Source organism: Argiope bruennichi, chromosome 11 (genome assembly GCF_947563725.1).
Source record: "Argiope bruennichi chromosome 11, qqArgBrue1.1, whole genome shotgun sequence".
NCBI lineage: Eukaryota > Metazoa > Arthropoda > Arachnida > Araneae > Araneidae > Argiope > Argiope bruennichi.
In genome coordinates this window covers 30,051,578-30,064,973 of record NC_079161.1, presented here as the reverse complement: position 1 = coordinate 30,064,973, position 13,396 = coordinate 30,051,578, and the positions used below count along the sequence as shown (strand labels likewise).

At 28.7% G+C, this 13,396-nt stretch overlaps 2 protein-coding genes across 4 annotated transcripts in view; one reads left to right on the top strand and one right to left on the bottom strand.

The window, feature by feature from the left end:
* LOC129957653 (cytochrome P450 4V2-like) overlaps positions 1 to 3,154 on the bottom strand; it is a 105,798-nt gene extending 102,644 nt beyond the window's left edge. Inside the window, exon 1 of one of the 2 annotated variants that reach the window (XM_056070095.1) lies at positions 2,993 to 3,154. In XM_056070095.1, the coding sequence (XP_055926070.1) occupies positions 2,993 to 3,004 (12 nt within the window). In that variant the 5' untranslated portion in view covers positions 3,005 to 3,154. The remainder of the gene's footprint in view (positions 1 to 2,992) is intronic. The other variant, XM_056070093.1, reaches the window with a different exon arrangement.
* Positions 1 to 13,396, top strand: part of LOC129957652 (probable sodium/potassium/calcium exchanger CG1090) — a 61,212-nt gene that overhangs the window by 14,588 nt on the left and 33,228 nt on the right. The gene's annotated exons all lie outside the window — the stretch shown is intronic.

The following is a 13,396-nucleotide window of genomic DNA, read 5'->3' as shown; positions in this document are numbered from 1 at the left end:
AGTATACTAATCATCAAAAATTCGAACTCGAGATTTTGACGAATCTCCACGTTTTAAAACTCCATTAGTTCGAAAGACGCATTTTTGGAAAACGTCCATCTCTCTCCCTGCCTGTGACAAAGATAATGAAAACAAACGCTTTGAGATAGAATCATCAATTTTTATCAAATTTTGAGCAAAATGTGTTTAGAGAAAGAATGATTTTTTTTTTTTTTGATATCGAATAAAAGTTAATACGATAACTACAAGACAAAAAAGAGCTAGATGGATGAAATTCCGGCACATATTTAAACTCTATACTGTAGACACCTATCTAATTTTGAGTTAAATCCAACAAGGAATTAAACGTCTTCTATCTGTACTTTCAGAAGTTGAAAGACGGTTGGAATTCGGTATTTACATCAACTTTGCAGATTTCTGTCAAATTTTGAGTCAAATCTATTCGGAGGAAGTCCGTTTGTCTAGCTGTTCGAATATAAATTAAAACGATAACTACAAAACGAAAAGAGCTGGATAGATAAGATTTAGCACCTTTAATGTAGACATCTGTCAAATTTTGAGCCAAATCCAACCAGGGGTTGACCGTCTGTCGGTCTGTACTTTCAGAAATATATAAACTCTATTATTCATAATCCTAATCATTAAAATATATGAAAATTTGGCAGGTAATTTTGTCACTACAAGAATAGATTTGTGTCAAATTTTTGTTTCAATAGGTTGAGAAAAACGTTACTGAAACACAAATTCGATTTTTGGATATTATTAAGTTCATACAGGGATTTATCGCCAAATAACTCGCCAAGGATGACACCATATATTCAGTAAAAATACTGAATTCATGCCAAAAGTTAATGTTTTGTAGCTTTTGTACGCCAATGCCATATAAGGCGTTCTCTGGCATGACAGATTTATTAGAGAGTACGTGAGAAAGTTTTGGATAGACCACTGCCTCTTTTTTTATGTGGATGAGATGGCAAAAGAATCACAGATGGGCGTACCAAACTGTAACCACTGTGACCCGCAATGAGGCCGTACAAAGTATCCGATACTTCAAAAAAGGATTTATATCTGTTGTTGTTTCTTACGGCACTTGCCACGGACCAGCCCGCTGTTCAAAGACAGCTGATTTAAGCCTAAGGGGAATCGCCTCTGCGCCTCTTATTTTTATCGTAGAGCCAACTTGGGCCAAGAGCACGACTTGACTACTCACGCATCACTCATTGGCTCGCACAACCCCTTTTTACAGGAGGGCACATTCACACAACTCACAGATAGAACAGGAAGAACAACCATGCCCATACCGGGACTCGAACCCGCCCAGATCACGGGGAAGATGCACTATCCCTATGCCAGGACGCCGGCAGGATTTATATCTTCTAAATGAATTAATTTTTGACTTTAGACTGTAAACTGTGCTTCAGCAAACAGTCGACAGGGTTGCATCTTTTTATTTCTGTGGTAATTGTCTACCGATGTGTAGAATCGGCGAATTTGTGACAAAAGCATTTCGATACGCGTGGCGCGTTTTTCCAGAACAAGAGGTTAAAAACTCTTCCATTTTCTAAATGGTTAAATTTTATTATTTGACCTTCTTGTATTTTTACTTTCTTTTATGCGATAATTCAAAGAGAAATTATTGTAATCATCAACCAGAGGAAGTGGTCTCCACAAAACTTTCTGGTTTATTCACTAATAAACTTGACATGCTAGAAAACTCTTTACATAGCATTGGTGTAAGATAGTTACGAAATATTAACTTTTGGCGTGAATTTGACTTTTTGCTGAATATATTGAGTCATCCATGGCAAGTTATTTGGCGATTAATCCCTGACATGCTTCGATATTATCCAAAAATCGAATTAGTGTTTCAGACACGTATTTCTCAAGACATTGGAACAAAAAAATTGATGCAAAACTGCACTTGTAGTCATAAAATCTCATACCAAATTTGATATATTTATGCCATCGTGTTTTTGAATCATTGCATTGACTTTTTTCTGAAATTACAGCAGCCCGATGGACAGTGAACCCGTAGTTGGATTTTGTTCAAAATTCGACAGTTGTTTAAAATATACATTTTAATCTATCTGTGTCACGAATTTTATCTATTTAACTTTCTTCATTTTATATTTATCATGTTACTTACATTCGAACAGATGGACTTCCCATGAACAGATACTACTCAATATTAGACAGAAATCTGCAAATTTGGTGTAAAGGTATACCAAATTTCATCCTTCTAGCTCAACATGTTATTTTTCTCACAGGCAGACAAACGGACATTGTCCAAAAATGTATTTTTCGAGCTGTGGGGAGGTCTAAAATGCGGAGATTCGCCAAAATCTCATGTTCGAAGTTTTTGGCGATTACTATACTTTCTATATACTACGTGTACCAGAAAGTAAAAAGTTGGTGGTTGATGAATCAACATGTTGTAGATATCCTTGAGTCTGAATGAAAAGGTTTTTGGAGTAATGTCTGTTTTCTTGGAAGTTGATAACTCAAAATCTCAAATATTTAGATGGATCAAATTTGGTACGTGGTCTTACTATCAAAAATTGTAATTGTTGACATATTTTCGAAGAAATCCATGCAAGGAAAATTTCCTGATTTGAAGTCCGTGTGCGTATGAATATATAAAAGAAAAAAAAGTTAAATGTATGAAATTTGGTATTTGGCTTTGTAACCTAATTTGCAAATTTATATTACATTTTAAATTAAAATAACTAATACAGTGGTGTGTTGTGGTTTTCTAAGGAGCTACCCGGTTTTAAATACACTATTTTTAATCTTCACAAACACAGTTACACTATAAAATTCACAAACACTTATTACTACAGACACACTTAAAAAATTACGTTAACAGTATGGTGAAGAGGTTCCACGGTTTCCAGCCGAAAGCCTTCGGCTTTAGCGCAAGGGTTGCGCATGGGGAAAGACTTCCCGTTTTTTAAATAAATACACTGCATGCAAAGAAATAACTTTATCTTACCGTACATTTCATTTTTCCTTTTCCTTTTTTATATTTCGCATAAGATGTCCCTTAGCAACAATGATTTTTTGTTGATCACTGCAACATTTTATATTTATTTGTTTCTTTTTCAAACAGAATATCTGTTTCATAGAAACGCTTTTATCAGAGATGGACTCCGTCCGCCAGATCTCGAAATGTATTTTCGTGTCTCATGTTTTTATGCATCAAGGACAACTCTGATGTCATAAGGACGTTTGAATGTAGAACATAGACGATGACGTCATTCAAAAACCTTTGAGCCAAAATCTTGAGCAATGGAAATTTCATCTCTCACAGACTAATAGGATTTAAAATTATTCAATAACAGGTTTAGCACCAGTAGTGATCCTTTGTGTTGTTTTTCTTTATAATAATAATGTAAGGTGAAATGTTTACTTTGTTGTATAGCCATGTCCTTCAATAGATGAATACTAATGTCTCAATAAATTGAAAGTGCATAATAGCAGTATTTTTTAAGCAACTTAAAGTGGTTCGGAGACGAGATACCGAAGAAAAATTAAAATTAATTTTAAACGCTATATTCATAGTTGATTTTTTTCTTCTGGTTTGATTATAATAGTTTTGCACTACTTTCAAAAGAACACGTTTTTTTTCACTAAATACTTTTAATAATAATATTAAATAACTACTTTTATTTTAACTCTTTGATGGATATAAAATACAAAGTGCTTCCGTTCTTAAAATGTAGATTTTTTTTTTATTTATTTATTTTTTACTTTTTTTGTATACGTAGTATAGAGAAAGCGTAGTAATCGTTAAAAAATTCGAACTCTAGATTTTACTAATTTTCACATTTTAGACTTATACGGATCTATACGGATAAAATTCAGTATATGGTATTTGTACAAAATGTATAGATTTTAATTAAGTTTTGAGCAAAAGGAAGTTTGTCTGCCCGGTTGTTCGAACATAATTTAGCACGGTAACTACAAAACGAAGAGAGATCGATATATAAAATTTTATACAGAGGATCTACATCTACAGTCTAGACACCTATCAAATTTTGAGTCAATACGACAAGGGATTGAACATCTGTCGATCTGTCCTTTTAGAAAAATGTAAAAGAATTAACTAAAAGACGCAATGACAAATATATCAAGTTTGTTATGTTATGTTCAAATGGTTGTTTTAATCTGTTGGAAAAATCTGTTGTTTGTTAATCTGTTGTTTGCCAATGATATGCAAGCCGTTCTCTGGAATAACATCTTTATTGCTTAAAAGAAATTTTCTATTCGACTATTTTTATTTACTATAGATCTCTGTACTATAATTCATCATCATAAATCTTATGGAAGCGTGAAATCAATTTTTTTCTTCAAATTCGTAACCAGTTGCCGCTACACGAATCAAAATTAAATTAAATGAATCGACTGATTGTTCATTGCTTTATAAAAATATCAAAATAATGTATTTTCGCTGCAAAAAAATTCGAAACATAAGCAATGACCGAAAAGAAAATTTTAAAAATCAACTTTTTCAAAATATGTAACAAAAAAATTGGAAGTGTGAAGTCGCTAATATTTTTTTAAATTTAATTTCAACAACTTTTAACTTAAAGGAAAAATATTCGACAATCCAGGACACTTTACTAAGAAATATGGAAAATTCCAGATATTCTTTTCAATTCGCAACTTCTAATCAAGGCTAGAGGTTAATTGGAAAGTTCATTCACTTAATATTAATTAGTTACTCTTTCTTCAGCATTGTCTAGGAGTAGGTAACACATGTCTTCCATTAGGAATATTTATCGGGAATTTCAATGCAGCTTTATCTTTAGAATCTCCTCTTTTCATTTTATCAGTTATTTTATTATTATAATTATTATTATTATTAGTAGTAGTAATCATTAATTTTTATGATTACATAGCCTTTTAACTCTAAATAGAAATTATATATTTGGATACAAATCGTGATTTCACGGAAAATGATTTTTATAAGAATATTGCATTCATGATAGTCAAAATGTCCGGTATGCGAATTTTCTTTACGAGAAATAACTATTTACAACTGTTTTTTAAACTTGCTGTGATATTTCATTGTGATGAAATATTTCTGGCTTTCTTGTCAACGAAATATTGAGAAAGTATCGTAATTGTCAAAAAATTTTGAACTCTAGGTTTTGACGAATTCTCACATTTTAGAACTCTTTGAGTTCGGAAAATAGAATTTTGGTTTTATACCTTTGTGACAAATATAACTCAAAAACGTGTTGAGATAGATGGATGCAATTTCATGATATGGCCTTCAATGTTTTAGATTTCTGCCAAATTTTATGCGAACTCCATTTGGTGGAAGTTTGTCTATCCGGTAACACAAAAACAACAAAGTAAAAAAATATCGATGGATAAAATTTGGTACACAGATTTAACTCAGAAATGTAGATACCTAACAGGTTTGGAGACATTTAGAAATAGACTCTCTATTGGTATGTACTTTCACAAGCATGCAAGCGCTGTAACTCAAAAACAAAGTGTCTTAAATATATGAAATTTTATATGTAATTTTGTGACTACAATTGTAACGTCATATCAAATTTCGATTTCAATCAATTAGAAAAAACGTGTCTGAAACACAAATTTCGTTTTAAAGTTTGCATGCCAAATGAGTCGCCAAAAATGTCACGATAAATTCAGTAAAAATGCCAAATTCCGCGCCAAAGATCAATATTTTTTTAAGTATTTTTCGCCAAGTCATATGAAACATTCGCCATCTTACAAAAAAAATCCACAATTTTTTGCCGATGGGAGAGGTATAACATTTTTCTTAGAGAGTATGCGGGAAAATTTTGGAAAGACCACTCCTGGTGGTATTAATCGATTTTAGATATTGTCATTGTTATCGCAATCTATCGTAATCTAACATCATCCATAATTTGTGAACTCTTTTTATTTAGATTCGGTCACAGTGAGAGAAAAATTCATCACGTGATTAAATATGTTGTACTTATTTGGAAAATTTATTATTTATCTTTCTTTAGGTGACATTGAAATGAAGAAGAGTTTTCGCCTCTTATTTTCGATGATAACATATTTATTTTGTAGTTCTAACGTGATAAAATTTATAAGTTGGCAAACGATATAAAAATTGTTCAAAACACTACACGAGACAGAGAGTTGAATTTATAGTTGTTCGGTTTCTTGGGTAGTATATTCTCACTCGGAGAGTTTTTTTTTTTTTCAAAATTTTAATAAGAATTTTATTAGTAATTTTAATAAGAGATTAATTAAAATATTAATGTTTTTTAAATGATTCCAGACAATATTATTGCACAAAACTATTTTTATACCACTTTAAAATTTTAAAACATTAGCATTTCATTAATATCAGTTTTATTTTCACAAAAAATTCTCTAATACATTTAATAAAATATTTTTTAAGCAAATTGAATAAATGTACTTCCATTGTTTTTGTTACTGCGTTCATTCATGTGCGCGTTGCCATCTTGTTAAATTGATATTTTTTGTGCACAAATTATCGTTGTCAAAGTTAAGAACAAAATTTTAAAAATAATGTAAATATAACTTAATTAATTAAACAAAACATTTATCGTGCTATGATGTTTCGCAGTAAAGGTTTAAATAAAATCTATATGACATTGTTTAATTTTTTTAAATATTGGTAATAATACTTTTAAATATCAGTAATAATTTAAAGCATCACTTCAATTAAGAAACACTAACATTTTTTAATAAGATAGATGTTAAATGTTTTCAAGAAATAAATTCAGAGCAATTATAAAATTGCAACTATATTTTGTTTGTTGTCTCACATTTTTTAAAAAAAATTATTAATTGTAATTCCATGTTTTTTAATAATATGCATAATTATCATAAAAATGACTGAAAAAATAACTACTATATTTCTTATAACAATGTTTAGAACTTAGTAATATTCTATAGTTGTAGATTATACTTATTAAATTTTCATAAACATTCCGAAAATTTTAAAAGGTAGAAATGTTAATCGGTACTACTATTTTTTCTATATAAATACATAAATTTATTTCATTTTTAAATCAGTTTATTATTTACTTTAAATATTATGATATATCCATTTTGATTTTATTTGTACATTACAATGTTTTCAGATATTTTTATAATTATTTTAATTACGAATTTTTTTCAAATTTTCAAAAAACATGCTCGCATTTCCCAATGCATATCTAAGTCAAATTTAGTAGCTCTAGTTTTAATGATCTGTCCAGTTGAACGCCAATGCACACATAAACATTTTTATTATTAGTAGATATTGTACTGTGAAGTAATACTATAAGCAGCAAATACAAAAAGTGATGAGGTTTAATTGGCATTTGAATTGTGTCAAAGTTTTCATGAAATCTTACAAAGTGTTGAAAGTCTTTCAGTCCGTCGATTCGGGTTTTTTTTTGTCCGTTTTATTTTTTAAACGAGGACTCAAAATGAAATTAGGTATGTGTCTTGAAACTAAAATTGTAGATATGCGCCCAATTTTGAACCCAATTGATCAGAAGAAAAAAACAAAAACAAAATAGGTACTCGATTAATCTTCACTTTACTATAAATCTTAATACAAAACGGCTATATTGAGTACCAGTATCTAACATAGATAGCACTGCCAATGGTGATCTTTTAATGCATTTTATCAGTTTGAAAGTAACAATTTTTATCGCTAGGCTTTACAAGAAGCGTATGCTTATCAATAATTCTGGTCATTTTAACATTATTCGCACACCGTTTGCATAGCACCGTTAAAACTCACTTCACAATACTAAATTTAATATTATGTACAAGAATCTATTGATGACTATCGTGTAACAAATTAAGACAAAAATCTCTTTTTTTTTTAATTTTATTCTAAAGATTAGATGATAACACTGTGAAACATTTCATTGTTGTTTTTTTTCATTCATAATATGCAAGTCGATTATGATATTGCAAACGATTTATTCTTATATTTAGGTTAAATGAGTTAATACCACATTGCAAACCATTTTTTTTATTCCCAAAATTTTATAAGAATATGGACGGTATCATTAAAAGGTTTTTTTGTTGTTGTTGTTGTTGTTTTTTTATTCTGGTAAATTATCCTGAAAAAAAAAAAACGACGCACGAGTTCGACTATTTTCAAGGTAGCCTTATGAAATATATTTAAATATAAATTGTAAATTATGAATGTTTTTTCATTTATAAGCTGATTATGATACTGTAAACTTTTTCCTATATTTATATTATATGAGTTAATACGTCATCTCAAACGATTTTAAAAATTTTTATTCCTAGAATTTTGTAATAATACGGACGGTATCATTATAAGTTTTTTAATTCTGGAGAATTATTTGGAAAAAAAAAAATAAAAAATAAACGTTCGAATTTGCACTATTTTCAAGGTAACCTTAAGAAATATATTTAATTATAAATTGTATATAATGAATGTATTTTATTCATAATATACGAGCTGATTATGATATTGCAAATGATTTATTCCTATATCTAAGTTAGATGAGTTAATACGACATTGCAAACGATTTTTTTTATATTATTCCTAGAATTCTGTATGAATGTGGACAGTATTATAGTAAATTTTGTTATTCCGGAGAATTATTCGCGAAAAAATAAAATTCGACGTTCGAGTTTGCACAATTTTCAAGTTAGCCTTAAGAAATATATTTAATATAAATCGTACATTACGAAAGTTTTTTTATTCATAATACAAGATGATTATATTGCAAACGATTTATTCCTATATTTATGTTATATGAGTTAATACGACATTGCAAAAGATTTTTTTTTAAATTTAAGCGCAGAATTCCGTAAGAATATGGACGGTATCATTATAATTTTTTCTTTTTTTTATTCTGCAGAATTATTCGACGTTCGAGTTCAAATTATTTTTAAGGTAGCTTTAAAAAATATATTTAAATATAAATTATGTATTACGGAAGTTTTTTTCATTCATAATATACAAGCTGATTATGATATTGCAAACGATTTATTCTCATATTAATGTTACATGAGTTAATACGACATTTCAAACGATTTTTTAAAATTTTATGCCTAGAATTTTGTAAAAATAAGGAATAAAATTATTTTTGTAAAAATTTTTTAAGAATACTCAACTTAAAGACAAAAGATTTTTCACATACTAGTACATTCCAGTATTTTCGCCAAATTAAACATTCCTCTAACCCCCACCTTACTTCAAAACAAGTTGAGAGGGCGGCTTTACCAGAAAAATCTTCCATATCTGATAATAGCAGAAATTATTTGTTTAGATTTTGAGGCACCCCCCGAATCAATAAGTGTTTCCTGATATCGAGACTTATCCTAAAGAGTTTCGATAAAATCCAAGAGGGTGGGGGGAAAACCTGTTGAGAAAGCAAAGTTTCTTGCGTAAAGTGGGGATCACAGCTTCCCGACTTGTTCGACAAAGCGATCAGCACTTGTTGATAATACTTCTTATCTTTTTCGCGGCCTAACACTGGGTGAGCCGCTGAGCTGTTGTAGTAGTTCGATTTTATTTTGATTTAGGTTTATTGTTTTCTTTTTTTCCATTTGCTCGTGTGAGAAAAACACGTTTTGAAGCACGTTTTCGTTCTGAAAGGTCTATATTTAATGCGAGGTTATGTTTTGAAAAGTACATTTTCTAGACTCGCGAGAAGCGGGCTCCCGAGATTTTATTATACAAGGGTTGTTTGTATTTGGAAACTGTAAATTTGCAGAATATAGAATTTGTTGAATTTATGTTATGGACGCACAATCCGCTGTCAAGGAAAACATGAGTCAACGAACGTTTGATAAATCGCACATGGTAAACAGGATAGCTAGGCCTAAAATATCCCTATACAAGGCATAGCAGAACTCACAGCTTTTCTGTTAACTTACGTGCATATGTAAAGTATAGAAGTGGGTTGGAGGTATAGAACTCTTTTTAAAAAGTTCAAGTTTTTAAATCCAATTAACGTTTTACCTAATTTTTGACATTACAGAAATCGAATTTAAGAGAATATTTAAAATGAATAAGAGCCAGAACTATATTTATAAAAATTCTCAGTGCTGTGTTTCATATATAAAAGTAAAATATTTGAAAAATTTTAAGGCTATCACAGGTATATGTTTTTGAAACGCGATAACCCCTAGATTTTTCGTCAGCTTTTTGGGATTCTGAAAGTGTGAAATTTTCAAAATACATTTAATTAAACTAAAAGCGCTTTTGTCTTTGAATTAAGTAAATATCTGGAAGATCAAGCTTCGCTCAAGATTTTTTTGTTTGTTTTTGAGAAAATATTTAGATATAAATTACGTATTGATTACATACGAATATTTTTCAATCTAATCCACATATGAACTGGTCCTTTAAATAAAAAAAAATCATGAATGTACTTAGTTTAACTTGTTATTCGAAACAATCTACTATATTACAGTATTCATTTTACAGTTTATCTTATATTCTTTTTAAAACTTACACTCAGTTTTATCATGGTGAAATCGGAACTGAGATAACGCTATATGGTAATATCAGCATGAAAGCAGATAGAAAAAGAATCTAATAGTTAGTTATAAAAGAAAAATTTGTGGTAAAATTGCATTTTTTAAGAAAAGACATGTGGATAAACTTAAAACTATTAAATATAAATATATAAGTAAAAAAAAAAGTTTGAGAAATCAAAGATTTTTGCTTAAAATGGAGATCACAGCTTCCCCACTAAAAAAAAAAAAGTACTACTCGAATCGAGGACCCACAACACACGAGTTCATTCATTTTGTTCTGACCACTATACTGCATTGCCCATTTTAAAGCTGAAGTTGAATATACTTATTCTAATACTCAATTATATATAAAAAAAATCTTGTGTAAAATCGCGTTTTTTTTTTTTTCAGGAAAGACACCTATATAGATAAACGTAAAAAGCAAAACCTTATCTAAATATAAAATTTATCTAAATCTTTGGAGCCTTTTTCGAGATCGACGAAATAAATAAATTTATATATACATATACAAGAATTGTTTATTTAAAGTTATAAGATAAGGCTTTCATCTCTTTAAAAATTAAGGGGATTTAAAAAACAATTATTCTTAGAGTGTTATGATTCAAAAGTTGGAACAGATGAGCAATATGATTGATAAAATCATTCGGCCAATTTTTATATATTTAGCTTTTGCATGTGGCTTCTTTCCGTCATCAGATTCGCATAAACTCTAACAGACGGACTTTCCATTGACAGATTAGGTCCAAAATTCTTAATAATCTATAATTTTAAGGCAAATACTTTGTGAAATTTTTTAGAACTACCTTATTTCGATTTTGGATTAATGTGTTTATGGACAAGTAGACAAATAAGTGTCTTGTTGAAAATTTATCCAAAATTTGACTGTATCAAATTTTAGCATAAAGATTACATATCATATTTCATCATTTTAATTGTTCAATTTTTTAAAAAATTATTGTGTTTTCACTTATATGAATATACACATAAACATAGTTCCAAAAATATATAGGAATTTTTTTTGCGATTCTATGATGAATTGAAGTGTGGAAACTTATCAAAATATCAAAATCAAATTTTTGATCAAATGTTGATCAAATTTTGTTACAGAATTTAACAAAGTATTAAGTGATCAATACCTGTTTTATTAAAATATCAAGATCAAACTTTTGATAAATACAGACATTTCTTTTGGAGTAGATAGTATATAAAAAAATTAAAACCAGATTTATATTTTTTTTTTCAAAAATCGATGAACAGTATTAATAACGAATAAATAAAGAACTGCTTTCATTGAAGCTGAACAATAACCTTATTTAGCATTTTATTTTGGAATTTCTTTCTAAATTTATGAATGTTCATTTGATATATTTTAATCATGCCTAAAAATGATATAATATCTTTTAAACTTCTTTATTACAATATACAGTTAATTCTAAGTAAAAAATACATGTTCGTGTTTAAAAAAAGGTATGCATTTCTTCGTTATTTGAAATTCCAATTCAAAGTGGTGTTACATCCTGTTCTTGGTTCGAGTCTTGCTCATATTTATTAATGGTAACTTTAGACGGACAAATCCACTAGGATAAATCTTGTATCGCTTTCAAAGCATTTGGTGCATTTGCAGTATATGTTACATTCTACCTGTATACTAGTAAATTACATCCTAGCAATGTTCTAATTGAAAATTGAAGCTCATATAGTGTTGTGCTATACCTAGGGTATACATATTATTTTGCATTACTATTCGAAATAATTAATAATTGTTGAATTTATGCTATATTAATTTATCTAAAATATTCAATAGAAGATGTTTGTAGTTATTTTTTGGCAGAATATGGTATTCTTATGGACTTTTGTGGTAATTCATCATTAATTTTTTTCAAGATACGTTGTATTGACTAAAATTGCTTATATTCAAATAAAAGAATTTTTTTATTATTTTATAATTTAGTGGAAATACTTTTCTGATTTATCGTAAAATAATTTAAGCAAGTTAACAACTTAGTAGATATGTTTACCAAAATTAGAAACTTTAAACGACACAATTTTTTTATGCAATTGCTTCAGAAACAGCAATAAAACTTAAAATAGTCAAACTTCAAGTGATTAATAATTGATTTGCCTACACATCGTTCAAGAATCCATTTATCACATTTCTATTCTTTTTAAGTATTAGATTCTTCATAAATATTAAATTCAATATAAAAGTCTCCTGAAATACATAAATTTCTCAAGCATTTTATTTGAATGAGAATAACAAAACATTTCCAAAATAGGAGGTACCAACTAATTAGATAGTTGAGAAAACAAACCAGTTATGTAGTTAGGAGCGGTTTTTCGTCGAAAATGTTCAGATCTTTAAAGATTGTGTAGTTGATTGAAAAGATGTATGTTCAACCACACTTCCTCTTTTAAATTAGATAACAAAAAAAAATCCTGTTCAAGTAACAAATATAGTTAATTATCTTGAGAATGTTTTTTGATCCCGAATAAAATGAAAATATTCGCGGAAATAATAATCTTTAAAAAATTTAAAAATATTACATCAATCTTTTAATGAATTTAAATTTCTTTTATTTCGAAACATTCATTTTTGGAATTATATATTGTATCAATTTGTCCATGAATACGAATACGAATACTTCGTTGCGTTTACTATTCGATGAAGCTGAACTCAACAAATTCATATTGTAGGAGAATACGATAAAGTCTACACTAAGATATTTACCAAACGATTAATTATCTTTTTTTTTTTTTTTTACGAAGTTAAACAAAGAAGTAAAAACTTGTAGTCTGCTAACTGAATGAAACTTGATATGTGATCTTTAAGCAAAATTGTAATTCCATATTAAATTTCGAATGAAATCTCTGAATCGGAAAACTATTGTTTGAGAAC